The sequence below is a fragment of the Equus przewalskii genome, chromosome 26 (assembly GCF_037783145.1).
Source record: "Equus przewalskii isolate Varuska chromosome 26, EquPr2, whole genome shotgun sequence".
Lineage (NCBI taxonomy): Eukaryota > Metazoa > Chordata > Mammalia > Perissodactyla > Equidae > Equus > Equus przewalskii.
Window position 1 is genome coordinate 14,301,124 of NC_091856.1, and position 24,185 is coordinate 14,325,308.

Genomic DNA, 24,185 nt, shown 5'->3' on the forward strand with positions numbered 1-24,185 from the left:
TATAAAAAGAGAGGATTAGAAAAATAATCTCTAAGATCCCTTTCAGCAATAAAAACTCTAAGAGAATGACTGGCCCTTGTAGCTTCTTTCCCCTCAGGAAGAGCTAGGTCCCGCAGCATATAAACAAACCCAGAGGTGTAAACTGAAAGGTCAGGGACTTTGGGATTAGAGAGTCCTGGTTCTCAAGAAGGGTTTCACCACTTATCAGCTTTCCTCCTCAAAAACATGGATATATTAGCCACCTAAAAGGGGAATTCGAGATTAAATGAGATAATATGTATTACGAGCACAGTCCCTAAAAACAAATGTTCTTTCCATTACTTTGTTTGACCTAATGTTCCTTAGACCTTGACACAATTAAAAGTTGAAGTGTAGTAAGATGAAAAGAACACCATCCCTGTCGTAGCCCTGTCTGAGAGGCGGGTAACCCTCAGCATATTGGATAACTTCTCAGGGCTCTGGTTTTCCCATCTGTCAGATGAGGGGGTTTGTGCCAGAACATTTCCTTGGCCCTCCTGATTCATACACCACTCTTACCCAAAAAGCAGCTTCACCATCTCCCTGACTTCTGATGAGAAGGTCTTCCCTAAAATGGTGAGGATTCTGAGTCAGCCTGCCTAGTTTCAAATCTCAACTTTGGCACTTCGTAGCTGGCAAGTTACTTGACTTCTGTTTCTCAGTATCCTCAGCTATATAATGGGGATAATATAACAATAGTCCTTGTGAGGATTATACCTATACATACATTTAAAGCACTCAGAACAGGGCTGGCACTGAGAAACCGCTAAATAAATGTTAGCATGCATTATTGCTTATTTTTAAATTTTAATTATCATTAATACTATTACTATAGTCTCAAAGTATCAGCCCCATAACACAGGGAAGAGCAAGAATGCCAACAGAAATGGTTTGCTGTCTGTCATCACCCATGGATGGCATGCACTGCTCAAAAGACTGTGAAGGGAACACCTTTCTAAACAGAGGACAGGAGGCTACAGCTAAACCATACAGCTAAACAGGGCCACAGCAGCTACTGTCACCCAAGACCAGTGTTCTTTGTACAAACGACACTAAGCCAAATGTTAGTGAACATTAAGTTTGTACATAGTGGCATTGTTTTAAAGAGAAATACCTGCTTTTGTGAAGCACCTATTCTAAAATATTACACAAAAATATGGATACTACATATAATGACGCTCCTTTGAAATGGAAAGAAAAAATCAAAATATATTCTCTTTATTCTTACCTTGAATTCTTTAATTCCAGCGAAAATACTGATAGATGAATTGTCAGTCTCTCCATTTGGTTTGCTGTCGGTCACAATTTCAATTACCTTATCCAATGCCACTTTCATTCGGTCAAACACTCCTCCTTTATTTTTATGGGCTGATTCGCAGTGGGGATGCCTGAGACATGTCTTCGAAACCATTGAAACTCTTTATTTTAAGATTTGACCCATATCATAATACACAAAATCTTACAGAGAACATGTCATGCTAATAAAAATGGTTCTTTACCAAAATCTCCTGGGTCCCTGGCTCACCCAGCTGCTTCTCCTCACTACAAGTGGAAGCAGGATGAGTAAAAAGCGATAGCAAGGTTAAGTGAAAAAGGCAGAGTGCAAAACTGTATCTTTATACTTCAATAATAAGTTTACTTAAAATATTGGGGGAAAAAACCCTTTACTTCACCACGATTAAAACTATTTTAAAATGTTGCCTTACATGTGCAAGAATTAAAAAAGAATGAGGGAAAATGAACAGATGATATATGACCGTAGATGCATCTTTGACTTTTAAAAAATGATGTAAATGAAAAACTACTCAAGGGCCTAGATACGAACAGAGCCTTCCTAGTGGGCTCCAGAGAACTCTGTTTTTGTGGCTTCCCTGATCTTAGCACAGAGTAAATATTATGAACAGGCAATTCTAAACACACTGCTAATGAGATGTTTACTAGTTCATTCTCGAATTGTACCAATTTGCTAGCAAACTGCTGTTTGGAATTATAGGCTCTTGACTGACAATTTGTTAGAAGTAGAATAAGGAATTAGAGGTATGAATTTACAGAATAAACAAACTAAGGGCTAGCTTAATACTCCACTGTTACTTAATAGATTCTAACTTGCCTAGCTTTTTCTAGAGCACATGTGCTGGCTTCCCAGCAAGACTGGCAAAGCTCTGCAGACAGTGACCATGAGCGACAGGCCTCGAGTCATAACACCTAATAAGCCATCTTTTGCTTAGCTGCTCGATCAAAGCTGACTCGTAGGTAAATTGCTGTTTGGAGTTGGGGAAGGAAGTTATTAGCACTCTTATTAAAGAATAACTAAGATTTGACTATTGTAGTCTAGATTTCAATTTATCACTTTGGTCTTTTAAAGAATGTAAAATATCTAAGTTAGATGTATTTAAAATTAATTTATAATAGCAAAAACTTTTTTTTACCTTGGAAGCTGTGAGAAGCATCATTGTACACTTTTCAAGAACTGCCCTAGCCGCTGCCATTTTTGCCTTTTTCTTTTCATCTTTCAAATCCTAAAAATGAAATAAAATCACTGAGCAGTCTAGGATCATGTAAACAATCCAATTTCTTGAAAAATCATTTACTCGACAATTAGGTAACGTTAAAAAAGTGACAAAACAAAAAAAAACGGAATAAAGTTTTATAAAACGTCACTGGTTCAATTTAAATACATCAACACAATACAGTAGAAAGAAACAGCTGCCCTTATTAAGGGCAGTCGAGCCAGGAAATGAGACCTACATTCTTGTGCCCCCGTGGACACACTCCACTCCTAAACAGGAACCACCATCCTACACTTTACTTAATTAAAAGTGACTTATTTGTTGAGCATCTATGGGCTATTATTTCCTTCAAAATAGATGATTAGAAGTCAACTCTTTCCGGCACCGTGTCTGATTAAGCCCATCTAATTATTCAGCTTATTCATCTCAATGTGAAGTCTGTCCTAAACTTAACCAATATGCTGCTCTGTAATGTTCTTGAGATGTGTCTTGGGTATACAATTTTCCCCAACTAGATTATGCACTCTGAGGCACACGCTGTGTTTTGCATTTTTTTTCTTTTGGTTGTTCTTAACAGAGCCCTTGACAGAATGTGTATGATCACAGAAGGTGCCTGAATAGTGCTGACCTATCCAGAATCAAATGCTCTCATAATAATTTGGTTATGACTACCTAAACCAGAGGTCAACAAACATTTTCAATAAAAATCCAGAAAATAAATTTTTTAGGTCTTCTTGGCCATACAGTCTCTGTCAAAACTGCTTAATTCTGCCACTGCAGTGTGAGAGCCGCCCTAGACAATACATAGACAAATGAACATGGCTGAGTTCCAATAAAAGTTTACTTTCGGCTGCTGAAATTTGAATTACATCAAATTTTTACCTGTCACATTAGTCTTTTTTCATTTGTGAGTTGAGTGAAAACCCCTTTCTAACAAATAACAAACATCTAAAGTTTGAGAACGATTTGCCTTTTATTTGTTTTAGTAAATTAGAGTCAATTCAAAGTTATCCTTAAAATAATACCGCTCTCACTCACTGGCATCCCAATATTGCTTTCTTTAGTAGGAAAGAAAAAAATAGTTACATCCAGTACGTGGGACACTGCATAGAACCCAAAAGCTAATTCAGGTCACAAGATCATATCCCACGGGACTGTATTCTACCAGTGAATATCACCCACCACGAATACCTATCAAAATAAAGGTTGAGGTCACTTCTAAAATTTCCACCCATTCTTCTCATCGTTAATGTACTGGACAGGACTTCTTGCAAAACAACCTGTGAGTCTTACTGACAACACATCAAGTGTATACGCCATACATAATACTTACAAGCCATACATGACACCATATATTATATGGTGATAGCAAGTGATTGAAAAAGATGGCAATCTGTTAGAGGGCTGGTCCAGAGGACAAAACAGAGGCCTCCATAAAACCCAGATGGTCCAAGAAGGACTAAGTACCAAGTACCAAGAAGCATCACAATCTAGCCTGCCACTTCCCAGGCCAATACCCATCTTCCAACTCCAGCTGCAACCAGGAAAGTTTATGCCCAAAATTATAGTCTATGGGACTATACCAAATCATCTCAAGAAAATGTCAATTATTATATATCTAAACTGCTGACAAGATGGACTCATACAGAAGTACCCCAACAAGAAAAAGTCAATCATGGATAAAATATGGTGTTACACCTCCCTAAATTTAGGAGCTTAGAGTCTGAATTGGGGAACAAACCTAAAAAGAACTAATATCATGGTGTAGTTTGAAATCTATAGGCTTTAGAATCAGACATAACTGAGTTCAATCCGCTAGAAGAGTGACCTTGGGAAAGTTTATTATCCTCTCAGGGTCAGTTTCCTCATGAGTGAAACAGTAATAACAATACCTCCTTTATAGGGATGTTTTAAGAATTAAATGAGATCATGTATATTAAGTACCTGACACACAGCCAATGCAAATAAATAATGGTTTGAGTTATTGCTATTAATCTAATGTAGAATAATTACAGGAACATATAACAAAATAATTATAACAAATTACAGAAAGACTAATAACAGAGATACACAACAAAATACTACAAGAATACATATGATGACTCAATTTATTTGCCCAAGCCCTGGTAGAAGAGTCAAATGAAAAGTTTCATAGAAAAGGAAGCACTTGAGTTGACCCTTGAAGGCAAAATATGGCCTTTCCCAGTGTATGAGGTGGGAACATATTTAACTATTATGTGTGTGTTCAAAAAAGACATACAGATTTACTGACTTTATCCTGGCTTATTTATGAAAGGCTTTCAAGACCAAGCCTATAGATTTAATAAGCAAAGAAATCAACTCAAACAATCACAAAGATCACGCCTCCATCCAAATTGAAAAGTGCATGTATCTGAAGATTTTTAAATGTGGTCAATACATACGTTTTGTCTATCTCCAGTTAGATGTGCAAACTCCACCATTTCATTTCCGAACTGACTGAATATTTGGACAAACTCTTGAAAGCTATTCACTTTCTCTAGTCTTTCCATAGTTGCAAGAACCTGCAAAACAGAGAATATTTTATTATCAGGTGTAGATATGAAAGAGACTGAGATGTCAAGGCTAAGTAGAGAGCGGGAAAAAAGAGAAATTCTCAATTCTAGGAGAAAGTTGAGGAAGAGTCAGAGAAGACAGAGAAGGAGGGGCTCAGAGAAGGAGAAGCAAATTCAGAGGTTTGAATCCTCTAGGGAATGATTGCTTTCAGACAGCAGACTTGGGCTTAGCTGAAAATTAACAGGAAAAAGAGTCAAAGAAAGGACTAAATACACAAGAGGTCATTTACGTAGCAAAGTCTGGAGAAGGTGGGAATGGGCAAGACTAAAGTAATAAAATCTTCAGAGAACTAGGAAGGGGGTAAGGACAAAAGATGAAAGCTTTAAGGTTCAGTGAACCAGAATTGGGGGAACTCCATTCTTCTCAGGAAAGGGGAAGGAAGGTCACCCGCAGAGTGAGGAGTGGAAAGGGAGGTCTGGGACTTCAAGAGCAGGAAAACCGTATGGGTCAGTCAGGAGTTGCCAAGCAGCTTTGGGCAGCCAGGGGTGAAGAGAGAGTGTGACCCAGCAGCAGAGCCAATAGGCAACGTTATGTGTTTTCTTGACATTAGAAATAAAGTAAATAGATGTGAAACATATTTTCAAATACTTTTCTCTAAAATAACAGCACGGGATTAGTTTTAGTCAGACCAAGACAGGTAAAGAAAACACAGATATCCTGTGTTTACTTATTTTTAATGAGGATATGATGGATATTTGGCGTGTTAATCTGCCCTGGCAGCTCAGGAAGTCCAGGCAACGAAGAGAGAGAAGGCAGACTGCCACCACCGAGCAGAAGGTCCTTCTTTCAGAGAGGAAGCTTTCCCCTATTCCTCTAGCACTGTGCGATCCACCTCTCCAATTTCTTTCTCAAAACTTACACTTTGTAATTCACTCAACACTCGTCAGGTAGGTTTTTCCTCAAGCCCTACTGGGACAATCCTTCCCTGGCTGGTGGCCCCCTTCCTTGCCTAGGATATTCTCCAGGGAGAGAAGTGATTGTTCACGCCCTGGCTTCCCAGATGACTGAGGAGTATAACGTTGTCTGAGAGACTATAAGAGTTCTAGACTGGGAGAGTTTAATTCCAATCTCTAAGTTCTGTGATTATTCAGTAATATTTAGGGACTCCGCGTGCAGAAATTTTGTGGCATGGATAACTGTGGTTTCAGAAGATTGAATTTTTTCTTAAGCTTATAAAGTATTACTCTCTGACTTAGGAAAAATAAGATACTGAGGAATTCCATATTTTTATCAAGTAGGTTTCTACTACATACGTTGTCGTGGCACTTGGCTTTTCTTCCCAAATTTGTACACATGATAAGCTTTCACCAATAAGCCTCAACAAGTAGAAAACGGTTTTCTGAGAAAACTTTTTGCATTCAAAAGTTTAGGCCCAGTACACACACTATTTAGGAATTACAGGTACAGAAGAAATATCATTTTAAGCTACAAAGTTATAAACGCTAAAAACAAGCACTGCCAAATTGCCTACAATTAACTTAAAAAAACACTTTTAAAACAAGCCTGAAAGACACAAGTATAGAAACACCAGAAAGGCAAGTACCTTATTTCTTGATGTTATTATTTGCTTAATGACCACTCGGTCTGCCAGCAACAACACTTTCGTCACCGAGGAAAGAAGTAATCTTGCAGCCTTTATAACTCCTGTCTTGTCCGTAAAAATTGTGATCTGGCCATCAGATTCTGGATGGTTCAAGCTGCTGACATCTGTCAGCGCCGCAATTGTTTCTCCTAAAGAAAGGCAAGAGGGAAAAGTTAAATTGGGAGGAAGCCACAAATTCTAATCCAGACTTGTCTCTAATCTTCAAGGTTACGTGCTCAGTGAGTGGAAACTCGGCTTCAGAGTCTTCCTTCAGGAACAAGAAACAGATTATCCTTGATGAGGGCGAGGATTATCACATGAGGCTCTCTAGTGAGAAAATAATAGCATATGCTTAAGAGCTGTGACAAATTTTTGTGTTCACCAAGTTCAAAAAACATTCTAACTTTTGTCTCCAGTGGAATGGTTAAGCATGTGATCTAAAAAGCCTCCTGCTCCACAGGAAAGTAAGAGAAATCTCAGGAGCCAATAAGCAAAGAAGAATCTAAAAGCAGAGCAGTAAGCAGCTGCTAAGGCTTTGGCTAAGGGGGAGGGGGTGGAGGGAAGAGGGGAAAGATGGGGGATATTGGTTAGGGTTTTATAGACACCCAGGGAGAGAAAACCGAGTGGGAGTCACCCTCAGTGAAAAGGGGGCCTCGAAGAATAAGTCGTAGGTGAAGGGAAGCAGTTTCATCTGCTGGTCAGCCTGGTTCTGGCGGGAAAACAGAAGAAAAGCAAAGCCTGCCTGCTGAGAGGCTTGACTTCGAGTGATGCCAGCATGAACCGAATGGACTCCCCACCCTCTAGAAAAGGTCTTTCTTCACTGTGGCTATCCAAACCTTCTGATTTCGGTAACAGCAATTACCCATCAATGAAGCAACATAAATATTTGTTCTCCACGAAAATGAAACCAGGCTGTAATTCTTTCCCAACCTTACTGTTTAACTTAACAAGATTAAGAAAATAAACGTTTCATCATCTTGTAATGCTCAAGATCATTTTTTAAGTCCTAAATAAACCTGGGTGCATAATGGACTGATTTTCTCATAAAAGCCCTCTAGTCAATACTATTACATATACCCAACAGTGTGTGAGGCCATAGAGTGAAAGGATCTGAATATTAACAGACAGACCACAGGGTGTAACATAATGAAGTCAAAACTTAGGAAGATCAGTCTGGTGGAAGCATAGAAAACGGACTGGAAAGGAGAGACAAAAAGCCAGGCTACTAATCAGGCAGCTATTTCAATTGTGGGTATGAGGTAGTAAGGATCTTGCTAAGTAAAATCCTAGTAAGGATGGTAGCCATAGGAATATAAAAAAGATGATTTGAGAGATACTGAGGAAAGAAAACACAAAATCAGTACCTGAATAGTGATTAGAAGGAAAGGAAAAGTAAAAAAAATGGCTTCGAGATTGTGAACCTAAGTCACTTAAAAAAATCAGAAGGGCATGGAGAGACAGATGATAAATTTGGTTTCTGACAACAGGAATTTGAAACCACACAGGAAAACCCAAAAGATAAGCCACTAGATATGGACCGGTTACGTATCACGGCAATAGCAGCTTTACTAACAGATGAAGTCGGTGTTAGCCAGCCTCCAAGATGGCTTCCAACGATCCCTCCTTCCCGGTATTTACACCCTTGTGTTGTTTCCTCATCATACCAGGGTTGGTATGGCAGAAGTGATAGTATGTCACTTCTGAAATTAGGTTATTAAAGACACTGAGGTAGCCGGTTTGGTTGCTCTCTCTCTCTGAGGGAAGCCAGCTACGTTGTAAGCAGCCATTACTACAGAGAGGCATGCATGGGGAGAAACTGAGGCCTCTGGCCAACAGCCAGCAAAGAAGTGAAGCCTGCCAACAACCAAGAAAGTGAGCTTGAAAGCAGATCCTGTAGTCTGGTCAAGGCTTCAGATGAATGCAGGCCCAGTCAATACTCTGAGTGCCATCTCATGAGAGACACTGACCCAGAACCAGCCAGTTAAGCCACATCCTGATTCCTGACCCTCAGAAACTCGGTGAGGTAATAAATGTTTATGATTTTAAGTTGTTAAGTTTGGGCTTATTTGTCACACAGCAATAGGTAACTAATACAAAGTTTATACAGCAAAATATACAGAGACAAAAAGAGTTTAGATTTAAACCTTAATGCACACAGAAAGGGGCAGTAAGAAAAGTATCAGTTTGCAACAGCTGAAAGGATAGAAATGTTTCCTCTGTACCTCTGGAAAATGTTACTTTTTCCTGTAGCTCTCAATCACCAAAGCTATTACATATGAGCCTGCACATACGGCATTATTTAACCTTTCTTTTTTCCGACTAAACCCCAAGAACTAAACTCATAAGTACGTGGGATGGTAACATTTGGTTGGCTCCACCAACATGGTCAAATGGTTCCTTAACATTATAAACTTGTTCAAAGTATAGACTGTTCAGAAATTAGCTCTCTGAAAAAGTCACAAAGCTGTTTTATAGCTTCCTGTCATTTATAGCATTTCTTGTCATTTTTAACTTGTTATATGTAACTAGTTAGTGTTGTGTCTTAATGCAAAAACCCAAAATCATTCAAAAACAAATATTTATTGAGTACTGAGCTCCCATATAAAATATAAAACCTGACTAGTAGCCAAGTAAAAAGTAAAAACACAGTGAGGGGTGGATGAAATGAGTGAAGTCAAAAGGTACAAACTTTCGATTATAAAATAAATAAGTCCTGGGGATGTAACATACAACACGGTAACTATAGTTAATACTACTGTATTGCATATTTGAAAGTTGCTGAGAGTACATTTTAAAAGTCCTCATCACAAGAAAAAAAAATTATAACTATGTATGATAATGTTAACTACATTTATTGTGGCAATAATTTTGCAATATATACAAATATCCAATCATTATGTTGTACACCTGAAACTAACATAATGTAGTGTGTCAATTATACCTCAAAAAAAAAAAAAGAAAGTAAAAAGACAATGTAGAGTTCAACACAGGGAAAGATATGTAAAAAACTAATAATTATAATGACAATTAATATTTACTGAGCACTTTCTATATGCCAAATGCACACATGCATTACATCAAAACACTTCTATAAACACTAACATTATCCCCATTTTATAGATGAGAAAACTGAGGTTTGAAAAGTTTAATAGCTTGCTCAGTATCACACTGCCAGAGAATGGCAGAGTTGGGCCTGAAATCCAGGCAGTGTGACTCCAAAGCCCCAGTTCACGATCACTATTTTATGTTGTTTTCCTCCAGTGAATTCTAAGCTGTCCAGAGGAGAAAACGATTGCTGTGGGTTCAGAGGGCTAGAAACATTTCAGCAGTGATTTAAGTTAATTCTTAAATTTGCACATATTAAGAGAAAATAGGGCTTCTAGATCATACAATGCCAGGAGGCACCATTCTCATTCTCTTCCCTGAGCGATTATAAGGAGCCGTTCTCAAGAAGGGACAGGGCACTTCACGTGGGAAGAGACAACATGTGGAGCCCATGACATCAGGCTTCAGAAAGACTCCTCCGTGGAGCTGCCTGGGCTCACGGCACCACAGTTACTGGAGCTCAGCTCCGCAGACCACAGCCTCTTTTCTCACCCAACCCCAGCACGGTGCGTGCTACAAAGCCAATAAGGTGAGTAGGACTCAGGTTGCCCTTTCATTTATAAACCTCTACTCTTGCTTTAATTAAGGGCTGCTATAAGAAACAATAATGTGAAGAACATCTCTACATTTTCTGTTGAGTTGTCCACTGCATTATGTAATGTCTGTTGTATAAGTGCCCACACAACAATTTAGCGCCAGGAAAAAAGTCACTCTCCTTTTGACAAGCTGGCTTGTTTCCTTTCAACAAACAATGAGAATTACATAACCCTTTCTTTCCCACATTTTTGTCTTGCCTTCCAGGAAATACAAAGATAAATTTTATGATTAATTAGAGTAACAATGTTGGCTGAAGTTTCCAGTGTATCTATTTTCATCTCCTATTTTAATGGGTTTCTTGAACATATCTTCTATTGTAAGCTGTTTCAAATCCTTTTAAAAATGTAGGCAAAATATAAATTATGAATAGAATAAGGCCATCCCCCAGCTCCCCACATCAAATCCGTTCTCTATCCCAGTGAGCGGCTAAAACCCAAGAGTCAATCCAGAATGCTCCCTTTCCTTTAATCAATAACCCATTTCTATCTATTTAACCACCTTAATGAGTATTTTATGCCCTCTGCCTACTCTTTATATCACTATGACACTGGCTTGGTTTAGCCTGGCTTATTGTAAAAGCTTCCATACTAATCTCCCTGCCTTTAGTTTCAACTCTCTCTCAATCAACCCTCATTCATTCATTTCCTCCATACTGCCAGAAAGATTTCTAACACAAAACTATATTTCTTTCATCCGGCTCAGAATTCCTCAATCTATCACCTATAGAATAACACTGAGGTCATTCATATAACCTACAGGACCGCAAGTGATCTGGTTGGCCCCTCTGTATTTACTTGGCCTTATCTTACCCACTCCCTTCCTCCCGCGATGACTCTCCAAAAACACCTGCTCCTCTCTCAGCGTCGCCTATCTCAGTAAATAGCACCACGATTTACCCAGCTGTTCATACTCCAATAACCCTGGAATTACCCACGACTCTTCTTTCTGTCACATGCCGCATCCAAACTATCAGCAAATTCTGCCAGCTCCACCTTGACAATATATCCACACGCACGTGCTTTTCACCACCTCAAATGCTATCACCTAGTCTAAGTCACCATCATCTATCACCTGGGCCACTGCAACAACTTCCTAACTGGTCTCTCTGATTTCACCCCTACACCTCCTAAAATCTAGTCTCCACACAGGAGCCACCAGCGATCCTTTCAAAACATAAATGAGATTACATTACCACCCTGCAAAAAAACCTTCCACTAGCCCCACAGTACACTTAGAACACAGAGCAAAGTCCTGCCATTGCCCAGAAGGCCAGACCTGTTCTCACTCTTCTCCTTGCCAGGAATGCCCCTCCCCTCAACATTCACATGGCTCTCATTTCACTGCAGTCTCTGCTCCACTGTTACTTCCTTAGAGGGACTTCCTTACCCTCTATCTCAGTAGTTCTCAACTAGGGGCCGTTTTTGACCCTTCAAAGGACATTTAGCAATATATGGAGACATTTTTGGTTGTCACAATGGGGAAGAAGGGATCCACTGGCATCTAATAGGTAGAAGCTAGGGATTCTGCTAAACACTCTACCATGCACAGGACAGCGCCCACCCCCAACAAAGAATTATCAACAAACAATTATCCAGCTCAAAATGTCAATGGCATTGCAGTTGAGAAACCCTGCCCTCTCTAAACTATACCTCCACTGGTCTCTTAACCCTTCTCTACTTTGTTATTTTCTCCATGACAACTATCACTAGCTGACATTGTATATTTATTTATTCATTGTTTATGATCTCACTCACTAGAGTGGGTTATAGCTCCCTCACTAGAATGCAAGCTCCCTGAGGGCAGACTTCCACTGACTTGTACATGGCTATATCCCCATGGCTTAGAGCTAGCACTCTAAATATTTATTTAAAGAATAAATGGATAAATGATAGTTCCACAAAGCTGAACTATTTGTATCCATTAAAACACCCCAGGTTCTCTCAGACTTGTGTGCTACAGAGAATTGTGGAACATCATGAAATTTGCGGTCACTATGATTTGTCTGCAGTAGAGTACAGGCGCATGCTAATTTTTATTTCCATTTCCAACATGGTGGCAACATAGGCTAATGTGCACCCCAACGGCAGAGTCCAACCCTCACACTCCTCTGTCTCTCTCACATTTCAATGGCAAATGGGAAAAATGGTAATATACCACCCTGCCCGGTGACAGAGTTCGATGTTTCAGGTTTAGGACTTGAGCAGAGAGAAGTTCAATATTCCTAGAAGCTAATCCTGGCCTTTCATGTCCCAGACATCTGTAATCACAAGGCTAAAGCACAGTACACATCTCTACTTAAAATAATAATTTTTCATCATATCCAAAGCAACAAAATTAGTATAAATAGGCTTCAATCTCAATATCCACATACCTGCTTGCTTAGCTTCAATACAGGCAATATTTATTTCTTCTTTCAAATCCCAGTTTTCATTGGCTATAGCTTCCCCTACTTTAACAAATCTTCCAACTGCCAAGTTGACGGCTTGTCCCACACGCTGAATGGCTTGCAGAGTTTTATCAGACTTTTTGGTATTATCTTTATGATTAATAAGTGTGGTGATCTGAAAATAAAAGATAAAAACAACTTGCTTAAATTTTATCTTAATACCTTTAAAAAAGAAACTATCAGAAAAGCCGAAGAAATTAAGCCTGGCACACTGAACCAGCCTAACAGACTAAATTGATAGTTCTAAGGCTTCAACCCAGAGACAAGCAGCAAAGCACCCTGCATCCCTCCTCAGGACAATGTTTCCATGGTAACAATTCCAAGCGTACCTGAGGGCAGTTATCTGGGGCATACAGTTCCAGAAGCCCTCCAGATATTTCAATAAATCTTAAAGACAGGAGAAAAGCAGGACTGGATGGATTATTACATTCACAGAATCCGCAGAAAACCAAAGCACTTTGGGTCTAATTTCCTCTACTATGACTCGAGCAGCTGTGAGAGCAGAGACAGCATCTTCTTCACCTTGCATTCCACTCCATTGCCTAGCACAGTGCATGGGCTGCACAGAACGTGTGCCATACATGTTTACTGAATTAACTAGATCCTTCAGAATGACCGTTTTAATCTGTTCTATATTTCTCTAAGTTTTGTACACTCAAAGTAAATGAAATACCAACAGTTTTAACACTTGGTTCCAGGCCCTGAAATAAAATACAAAAGGTGACAAGTTAAGCTGGTTGAAACAAACATAAATCTTCAAAATAACTTAGAAAATTAGTACATAAAGTTTGCTGACATAAAAAACTATTTAAAGAATGTTACATCAAAAATACAGATCTCAAATAGTACATGTCCACTGAGTATAACTTTGAAATTATTTATATGAGTATATTAACAAAGACTAAAATAGAGAATTAAGAGCAAAGGAATCACTCTGAGCAACTCGATGTGCCAGCACTTTGTATGTTATGGTATTAATAGTTTAGAATCAGGAAGGCCTGGGTTTGAGTCTTGGCTCTGCCATTACTAGCTAAATGACCGAGGAAATTTACTTTCTCTCTCTCAATTCCCTCATCTATAGTATTGCTTCTCAAATTCTGAATATTTCCTAGATGCCACATCCTGAGTATGCATCAGTGAATGAGACTAACACAATCCTGACCCCATTTGGTTCACAGTCTAGTAGAATAACAATAACTTGATTACACAAAATATATTTGTTGCACACCTATCACACGCCAAATAGAATTCTAGGCGATGATGAAACAGCAATGCACAAGAAAGAAAAGGCCCACGCTCTCATGGAGATTACACTCTAGTAGAAGGGAGATACAATAATCACAAAAATAGGTAAGTAGAAAATTTTTAACATAAATGCTATGCAAAGTATTAAAATAGGGTAATGTGATAGAAAGTATGTGTAGAGACCTGAGATTATTTGATCTTCCTTCTATGAGGAAATCATATTTAAGCTGAAATCTAAATGATATCAAGTAGCCAGGATGGCCAACATCAGGGGATAAAGCATTCTGGGGAGAAGAAATAACTGTTAAAAAAAAAAAAAGAGGGGGTTGGGGTGGAGGGTCCCTTAGGGATGAGCCTGTCCTGTTCAAGGAATGAGGTAAGGCCAGAAATGGCTAAACAACAGTGGATAAGAGGGCAAGTGCAACACCGATACCCAACAGGTGGGCAGGAACCAGCCATGCAAGGCTGCGAATTGGAGTAAAGAGTTTGTATTTTATTCTAAGTGTGTCAGGAAGCCACCGAAGGGTTTTTAAGCAGGAAAGTGGTATAATCTCTGTAGTGGTTTTAAAACGTGCCTCCAAATTCTTTGATATTTCTCCTTTCAAGAGGTGGAGCCTCATTTCTCTCCCCTTAAGTGTGGGCTAAACTTAGTGATTCATTTCTAATAAACAGAAGAAAGTGGAAGCAATGGTGTACTTCTGAGGGTAGGTCATAAGACATATTGTGACTTCCATCTCACTCTCTCCCTCTGGGATCAATCCCTGTGGGAGAAAACCAGGTACCATATTGTGGAGGGCACTCAAGCAACCCTATGGAGAGTCCCACATGGCAAGAAACTGAGGCCTCTGGCCAAAAGAAAGTGAAGAACCAAGGCTTCCTGCAAACAGCCAGATAAGTGAACCTGAGAACAGATTCTCCAGCCCCAGCCAAGCCTTTGGATTACTATGGGCTCAGCTAACATCTGGATTTCAATCTTATGAAAGAGCTTAATCCAGAATCACCAGTGAAACCACTCCAGAATTCTTGACCCAAAGAAACCATGAGATGATAAACGTTTATTGTTTTACGGCACTAAATTTGGGGTAATTTGTTATTAATAGATAATTAATACATATTTTGGTACCTGGAACTGGGGCAGTGCTGTAACAAAATGTAGAATGTGGGAGGAGCTTTGCAGTTGAGCAGTGGGAGCTGAAAAGATTTTGAGCAGTTAAGAAAAGCTAGAAGAGAGGTGAAAAAACTTTGTAGAAGCATGATGACCATTGAGGAGGCTACAGGTGAAAAAATCTTATTGGAAACTGGAGAAAAGAGGATCCTTGTTATGTGGTGGCAGAAAGTCACCCTCAGTAACATGGAAATTAGAAAATATACCTAAATGAACTGGGTGATCTAGCTAAGGAGATTTCAAGGCAGATTTTGTAGGTGCCACTTGGTTTCTTTTTGCTTACAGTAAAATGTAAGAGGAGAGACAGTAGCTATTAAATAAAAAGAAGCCAGGGTTTATTGGATTTGAAAATTCCTAGCTTCTCCAGAGGGCAAATGATGCTAAAATTAAGAACGGCTTCCAGGCAAAAATAAAATCCAGGGCACTGTCAGGAAAGCAAGGTCTAAAGATGAAGCTGAGTATGACTATAAAATCTTATATTAGTGTCTCAGAAAGATTCAAGGTGGTATTCCACAGATCCCTTCAGTCAAACAACAGGTCTTATAAGAAGGTTGTTCCTCAGGAGACCCAGCAGAAGCCCAAGTTAGAGAAGGGCTTATCGCAGAGAGACTTGTGGGTATGGTTTGTCTAATGGAGTGAGCCCAATAAGATTCACAGGAGACCCAAAAAATTTTTAAGATAAGTATGTCAGGAGAAACACCACCAGCTTGGACTGAAAGAGACAGATCATTACAAAATAAAAGGAGGGTTTTGTACTCCTCAACTTCCCTAGGTGGGGAGCAGGCTGAGAAAACTATGCAGTTGCAAACATAGGCTACCTTTCATGAAAAAGTATGACTCAGGACAGTGCTAAGAGCCATGAAGAATTATTCCCAGTCCTTGAGTCTGAATCCAGGAACTGCTAACCTGTGCCTGGGTGGATTTCAGAATGCTATGAAGCAGTGGCTCCTATTTCCCCCATTTTCAAACAGAATTATATAGCAGTTATCCTATGCCTCCTATTTTTCTGGGGTTTTAAATTTTTCCTTAAGAAAAATGACTATAGTGGTTATCCTATGCCTGTCCTACCACTGTAAGTTGGGTGCTTGGGAAGCAGATAACTTGTCTCTTTAGTTCACAGGTCTTCAGATCAAGAGGAACTACATTCAAGGAGCTAAACCTAAGGAATTACCACATACAAGAAGGCTCATCTGAATCAGATTTAGATGCCAATGTCTTGGATTTCCAGCTGATGTCATAAAGGGATAAGAGTTTGGGGAGGGTTAGGGGGATTTGTTTATAGGTGGAAAGAATGTAAACAATTTTGTGGTCAGAAGGTAAACCATAGTGGTTTAAAAATATTTCCACAAATTCTTTGCTATTCATCCCTTCAAGAGATGGAGGCTCATTCCCCTCTCCTTGAGGATGGACTGAACTTAGTGAATCACTTCTAACTAACAGAATAAAGCAGAAGCAACAGTATGCGACTTTTGAGGGAAGGTCATAAAGACACTCCAGTTTCCACCTTACTCTCTGGGATTATTCACTCTAGGGGAAGCCAGTTGCCATATCACGAAGACACTTGACCAGCCGGATGCAGAGGCTGATATGAGGAACTAAGGCGTCTGACCACCAGCTAGCAAGGATCTGAGGTCTCCTGCTAACAGGTAGACATGTGAATGATCTAGAACCACCTAGGTAAGCCCCTCCCAAATTCCTGACACACAGAAACTAAATAATACATGTTTGCTGTTTTAAACCATTAAGTTTGGTGGTAATTTGTTTTGCAGCAGTAAATAACGAATGCAATCTCAAATGTACGTTTTTTAAAAGAATACTCTCTTCTGGGAGAAAAGTAGATTGCTAAAGTGGCAAAAGTGGAAGGAGGGAGACCAGTTAGGAAGCTGTTGCAATAGTCCAGGTAAAAGATGACGATGTGGCTTAAAATAAGGCAGCAACAGTCAAGATGGAGAAAAATGGACGAATTGGGCAAAGTCTTGAATATGACTTGCTTGATAGATTAGACTGGTGCTGTCAAAGATGACCCCTAAACTTGTGGCATGAAAAATGGGGTGCACTGGCATGACACTAACATCTCTATGTGGCAGGCACAGAAAAATATTTTACGTAAATAACCTAATTTAAGCCCTACAATAATCTTAGTATGCAGGCACTACTTTATCTCCTTTTTACAGATAAGAAAACCAGCATTAAAAGATGCTTATTTAAGGTTGCACAGCTATGAAGTGCTTTCCTAACACCATTTATTGAAGAAACCATCCTTTCCCTATTGAGTATTCTTGTCTCCCTTGTTAAATAGTTGACCATATACATGTGGATTTATTTCTAGGCTCTGTTCCATTGGACAAGATTCAGAGTCAGACAACTGACTCCAAGGCCATACTTTATTTTTCAAGCTTTACTGAGATATGATTGACACGTAACATTGTGTAAATTTAAGGTGTACAACATGATGATTTGATACACACATATATTGCAAATGATTACCATAACAGGATTAGTTAATAACCTCCATCACCTCACATAACTATCTTTTTGTTGTTGTTTTCTGGTGGTGGTGAGAACATTTAAGATCTACTCTCTTAGCAACTTTCAAGCATATAATACAGTATTATTAACTACAGTCACCATGCCTTACATGAGATCCCCAAAACTTATTCATCTTATAACTAGAAACTTGTACCCTTTGACTAAGCTCCTTTCCATCTTCCCCAGCACCCAGCCCCTGGCAACCACCATCCTACTCTCCATTTCTGTAAGTTCAGCTTTTTCAGATTCCACATATATGTGAGATCATACAGTATTTGCCCTATCTATCTGACTTGTTTCACTTAGCATAATGCCCTCAAGGTCCATCCACATTGTCACAAATGGCAGGATTTCCTTCTTTCTCATGGCTGAATAATATTCCATTGTATATTTATACCACACCCTCTTTATCCTTCATCCACAGGCAGACACTTAGGTTGTTTCCATAGCTTGACTACTGTGAATAATGCTGCATAGAAAATGGGAGTGCAGCCATCTCTTCAAGATCCTGATTTCATTTCCTTTGGATAAACACCGAGAAGCAGGATTGCTGGATCATATGTTAGTTCTATTTTTAATTTTTTGAGGAGCCTCCAAACTGTTTTTCATAGTGGCTGTAACAATTTACGTTCCCACCAACAGCACATAAAGGTTCCCTTTTCTCCACATCCTTGCCAACACTTGCTATTCTTATCTTTTTTAATAGCCAATTGTAAGGGGTGTGAGGTAATATCTCGTGATTTTGATCTGTATTCCCCTCATAATTAGTGATGCTGAGCATCTTTTCATGTACCTATTGACCATTTGTCTGTCTTCTTTAGGAAAATGTCTATTCACTTCCTCTGCTCATTTTTAAATCAGATTGTGGTTCTTTTGCTATTGAGTTGTATGAGTTCCTTATATATTTGGCATATTAACCCCTCACCAAATAGATGGTTTGCAAATACTTTCTCCCATTCCATAGGTTGTCTTTTCATTGTGTAGATTGCTTCTTTTGCTATGCAGAAGCTTTTTAGTTTGATGTAGTCCTGCTTGTTTATTTTGCTTTTGTTACTTGTGCTTTATCCAAAAAATCATTGCCAAGACCAATGTCGAGATGTTTCCCTATGTTTTCTTCTAGGAGTTTTATGGGTTCAGGTCTTACATTTAAGGCTTTAATCCAATTCAAGTTAATTTCTGTTAGTGTGTAAGACAGGGCTCCAATTTCATTCCTCTGCATGTGATTATCCAGTTTTCCCAACACCATTTATTGAAGAAACTATCCTTTCCCTATTAAGTATTCTTGGCTCCCCTGTCAAGTATTATTTGACCATACATGCATGGATTTATTTTTGGGCTCTTGATTTGTTCCATTGGACTATGTGTCTATTTTTATGCCATAGCATACTGCTTTGATTATATAGCTTTGTTATATAGTTTGAAATCAGGAAGTGTGATGCCTCCGGCTTTGTTCTGTCTCAGGATTGCTTTGGCTATTCAGGGTCTTTCGTGCTTCCCTACTCATTTTAAAATTCTTTTTCCATTTCTGTGAAAAATGCCATTGTTATTTTGATAGGGATTGCATTGAATCTATAGACAGCTTTGGGTAGTACAGACATTTTAATAATATTAATTCTTCCAATCTATGAGCACACAATATCTTTCCATTTATATGTGCTCTTCAATTTCTTTCATCAAAGTCTTACAGTGTTCAGTGTAAGATTTTTCACCTTCTTGGTTAAATTTATTCTTAAGTATTTTATTGTTTTTCATGCTATTGTAAATGTGATTGTTTTATATCTTTTTCAGATATTTCATTGTTAGCATATAGAAACACAATTGATTTCTGCATGTTGATTTTTTATCCTGCAACTTCACAGAATTCATTTATTAGCTCTAACAGTTTTTTGGTGGTGTCTTTAGCACTTTCTATATATAAGATCACATCATCTGCAAATAGACAATTTTACTTCTCCCCTTCTGACCTGGATGCCTTTTATTCCTCTTGCGTGCCTGACTGCCCTAGCCGGGGCTTCCAGTACTGTGTTGGATAGGAGTGGTGAGAGTGGGCCTCCTTCTCTTGTTCCTGATCTGAGAGGAAAAGCTTTCAACATTTCACCATTGGGGATGATGTTAGCTGTGGGCTTGTCATATATTGCTTTATTATGTTGAGGTACATTCCTTCTGTACCCAGTTTGTTGAGAGTTTTTATCATGCAAGGATGTTGAATTTTGTCAAACACTTTTTTCTGCATCTATTGAAATGTTCATATGACTTTTATCTTTCATTCTATTAATGTGGTTTATCACATTTATTGATTCACATATGTTGTATCATCCTTGCATCCCAGGAATAAAACCTACTTGTTTATGGTGTATGACCATTTTAAAGTGCTATTGAATTTGGTTGGCTAGTATTTTGTTGAGAATTTTTCATCTACATTTATCAGGGATATTGGCCTGTAGGTTTCTTTCCTTGTAGTGTCCTCTTCTGGCTTTGGTGTCAGGATAATGATGCAGAGTCCACACTTTAAAATACTACCCTATTACATCTTACCAAGTCCCAATAAAATATGTACTAATATCATCCCCATTTTATAAATGAGGAAACTGGAGATGAAGGAGAATAGGAGAATTAGGATTGAAATCCAGACAGTCTGACTCCAGAGCCTAACCTCTTAACCACTTAGCCACACTGCTTTCTCTGCCTCATGTGCTGATAGGAGAATTAAATGAAATGATGCCAGGACTGTGTTTAACTCAGTACCTAGTTTATGGTAAGCATTCAAAGGTATATTATAATTAGCTCTCTTATTTAATCCTTAATTATCATTAAATATAAGAAAACTGAGGCTGAGTGAAATTAAGTACTTGACTCGCAGAGCTAAGAAGTAGCCTAGTTTAGAATTTGAACCCAGGTTTATGTGACACCAAAACCCACCCAGTACTCTTTTCCTTTAGCGGAGGTTTTCAATCTTTCCAATTGTTTTTTGAAGGAGTGCAGAACACTTTCTTCAAAATAAAATATTATCTAAAAGCCCATTAGGTAATTACATCAAAGAAGAGTTTCTATGGTTGAATTTTGAGGATGACTGTGGGTCATGATGCCGGGAAGCAGAGAAACAAAAATGAATCCTATTAGCACCGGCTTAGTCGTTCCCCACACCTGATAGACGAGGGGACTCTTATACCACCTGGAGAACAGAAGGCTTGACCACTGCTGACTATTCCGAACGACCACGTTGGTAGAGACTCTGGAGTAAAGGAAGTTTAAGTTGTGTTTGTTAAATCCCTTATTTACAGAAAGTTTTAAAATTTCAATTATAAAGAAAAGATCCTGCAATTAGGATAAAATACCAACTGCTGTTCAGTTCCAAAACACACATTTTGCTTTCACTACAAGCATCCTCCCCAGTGCATAACTAGGTGTGGCTGTCTTCCTCTTACTTGAAGCAGTCTGGAAAATATTCAATCCAAATACGGGTCATGCCTTTAAAACTAACATTTAGTGAAGCCAAGTCCATTTATAAAAGTCCTACTAAGAGCTCTACTTATGTCCTAAAATTATTTTCAAACTTTTTAAAAGAGAGGTTCAAAAGTTCTACACATTAATTGTTTAAAAACAAAAAACAAACAAAAAAACCCCAAAACCATCGGAAATATAGGAAAGCCTAAAGAAATAAAAATCATCCCAGTGGCCGGTGAGCATTCTGGCATAATTCTTTTCAGTCTTGTTTTATACACATACATACTTAAACACACAGTTTTACAAAAGTGAGATCAAATTTCAATTCCCTTATCACACAAAAAATAAGACTAGTTAACATTTAACATTAAGCACAACAGTAGCAAGCACTATTCTACGTGTTTTAAGGCCATTAATCCATTTAATGTTTACATCTCTATGAAATAGATAATATGATTACTCTCATTTTACAGGTAACCAGAAATTTGAAAAGGTCAAGAATTTGCCCAAGGTCACAGTCAGTAAACTGCCTACACCCTTACTCACTGTAATGCCTGTTACCTCCCAGGATTATGTCAAGGATCAAGGGAAAGACAGCTGGTGAAAATACCTTGTAAATTATAATGTGCCAAATCTAATTTTAGCATTATTCTGCAAAAATAGGAGGCATACTAAATTGGGAGTCACAACCTGGAGTTGCCCAGACACCGGAGTCTAGAGAAAGCCTGAATGAAGCGGAAAAGAGGGCAGAGAAGGCATCCCAGGGGGAAGAAAGAGGATCTGATGTATTTAAGTACACTGTTTCAGGATAAAAGAATAAGAACTAGGGCTTACTTTACACCTTCTAACAAAGAGTGTCAAGAAGTACCAATCGCCAACAAAGTATATCCTAGTAGTCAAGAACATGAACTCTGGCAGGTTTGAATTCTGACTCCACCACATGACTGTGTGGCAAGTTATCCAACCTTTCTGTGGTTCAGTGTTCTCATCTGTAAAAACATGAATAACAGTACCCATCTCATAAAATCACTGTGGGGAATAAATTAGTAAATGTAAATAAAGTACTTTAGAATAGCATCTGGTATACAGTTAGCACTACCTAATTGTAAGATATTGTTACACTGTCTACATTTCTAAAATCTCTGTTCTTCCCTCATGTTTGTGATGTTATTCTTATTTTCTAGAATAAATGACAGTAATCTCTTGATTGAAATGGATTTTCTTAGCTTATTTACTTATTTTGTGGGGAGGCAAGAAAGCAACAGAAGACCAGGAAGAAAAAAAGAAATGGTTGTAGCCCAGAGAAAAGAACAAAGCCTGATTTCCCCTGAGGTGAAGAATAAAGGAGCCAGCCCAGGATGGAGAAGCTCATCTCTGGGCTTAACCCATCAGTAAGTTCTCAAAATTATTAGACATAAAAATCAGCTAATCAGCTATGGAAACCAATATGGAAGAAAACACAGTAAATCATGGGATGTGCTTTAAAAGAGGCAGAAAAAAGAGGCCTTTCACTCACTTTATATACCATTTTATTGTTTGAGTTTTATGTGTTTTATCTTTGCAGTTAAAAACACTCATATATATAGGTGCCAGCCCCATGGCATAGTGGTTAAGTTTGGCATGCTCCGCTTCAGTGGCCCAGGGTTCACCGGTTTGGATCTTGGGTGCAGACCTACACGACTTGTAAGCCATGCTGTGAAGGCAACCCACATACAAAATAGAGGAAGATTAGCGCAGCTGTTAGCTCAGGGTGAATCTTCCTCAAGCAAAAAGAGAAAGACTGGCAACAGATGTTAGCTCAGGGCCAGTCTTCCTCAACAACAACAACAACAAAAACACACACACATATACAGCCACTATGGAAAACGGTATGGAAATTTCTCAAAAAATTAAAAATAAAATACCACATGACCCAGCTATCCCACTACTGGGTATTTAGCCAAAGAACATGAAATCAACAATTCAAAGAGATTTATGCAACCCTATGATCACCGCAGCATTATTCACAATAGCCAAGACGTGGAAGTAACCCAAGTGCCCATCAGCGGATGAACGGATGAAGAAGAGGTGGTTGCTATACACAGTGGAATACTGCTCAGTCATAAAAACAAGACAAAATCGTGCCATCTGCAACAACATGGATGGACATTGAGGGTATTGTACTAAGCGAAATAAGTCAGACAGAGAAAGACAAAATCTGTATGATTTCACTCATATGTGGAAGATAAACACATAGATAAGGAGAACAGATGAGTGATTACCAGAGTAGAAGTGGGTAGGGGGAAGGCAAAAGGGATAAAGGGGAACACATGTATACTGATGACAAAAACTAGACTATTGGTGGTGAACACGCAGTCTATACAGAAGCTGAAATATAATAATGTACACCTAAAATCTACACAATGTTACAAGCCAGTATGACCTCAATAAACACACACACACATACCCATATATTCACATACACACATCAGCAAAGAAGGCCCCATCTGTACCGTATTCATCTCCAACTTAGTGAGACAAGGATCCTGAAAATCTTCCAGGACAATACAGAGAGAAATGGGAAGACGAAATGAGCTACCTCAGAAATGTAAAGGGTCTGAACTAAATCTATCATGGACAGGAAAAGACTAGTGGGTGGTAGAAAAACATTCCACATTAGGGTGGAGCTATGTGGCAGATCTCTCTCTTCCCTTCCTTGGATAAAAACATAAGACTGGGAGTGGGAGTTTTGACAGGAAGAATAAAGTGATTATTAAAGAATGTGGGGAGTTGCTCCGCAGAAAATGTGTTTGAGAATTAACCTAGGGCTTTTAAAAAAACTACCTGAATTAGAAAATATATAACAAATGAATGTATATAATATGCACACGTTCGGTTTTAAAGAAATGAAAAAGAGACAAATGCACCCACCACCAAGCTTAAGAGAACACTGCCAGCACCTCTGACAGC

General features: G+C 38.7%; 1 protein-coding gene across 1 annotated transcript in view; it reads right to left on the reverse strand.

The window, feature by feature from the left end:
- CTNNAL1 (catenin alpha like 1) overlaps positions 1-24,185 on the reverse strand; it is a 59,618-nt gene that overhangs the window by 29,695 nt on the left and 5,738 nt on the right. The window contains exons 2-6 of the mRNA XM_008539312.2: positions 12,779-12,968; positions 6,667-6,854; positions 4,952-5,071; positions 2,448-2,537; positions 1,247-1,417 (exon numbers count right to left, since the gene is read on the reverse strand). Of these exons, the coding sequence (XP_008537534.2) occupies positions 1,247-1,417; positions 2,448-2,537; positions 4,952-5,071; positions 6,667-6,854; positions 12,779-12,968 (759 nt within the window). The remainder of the gene's footprint in view (positions 1-1,246; positions 1,418-2,447; positions 2,538-4,951; positions 5,072-6,666; positions 6,855-12,778; positions 12,969-24,185) is intronic.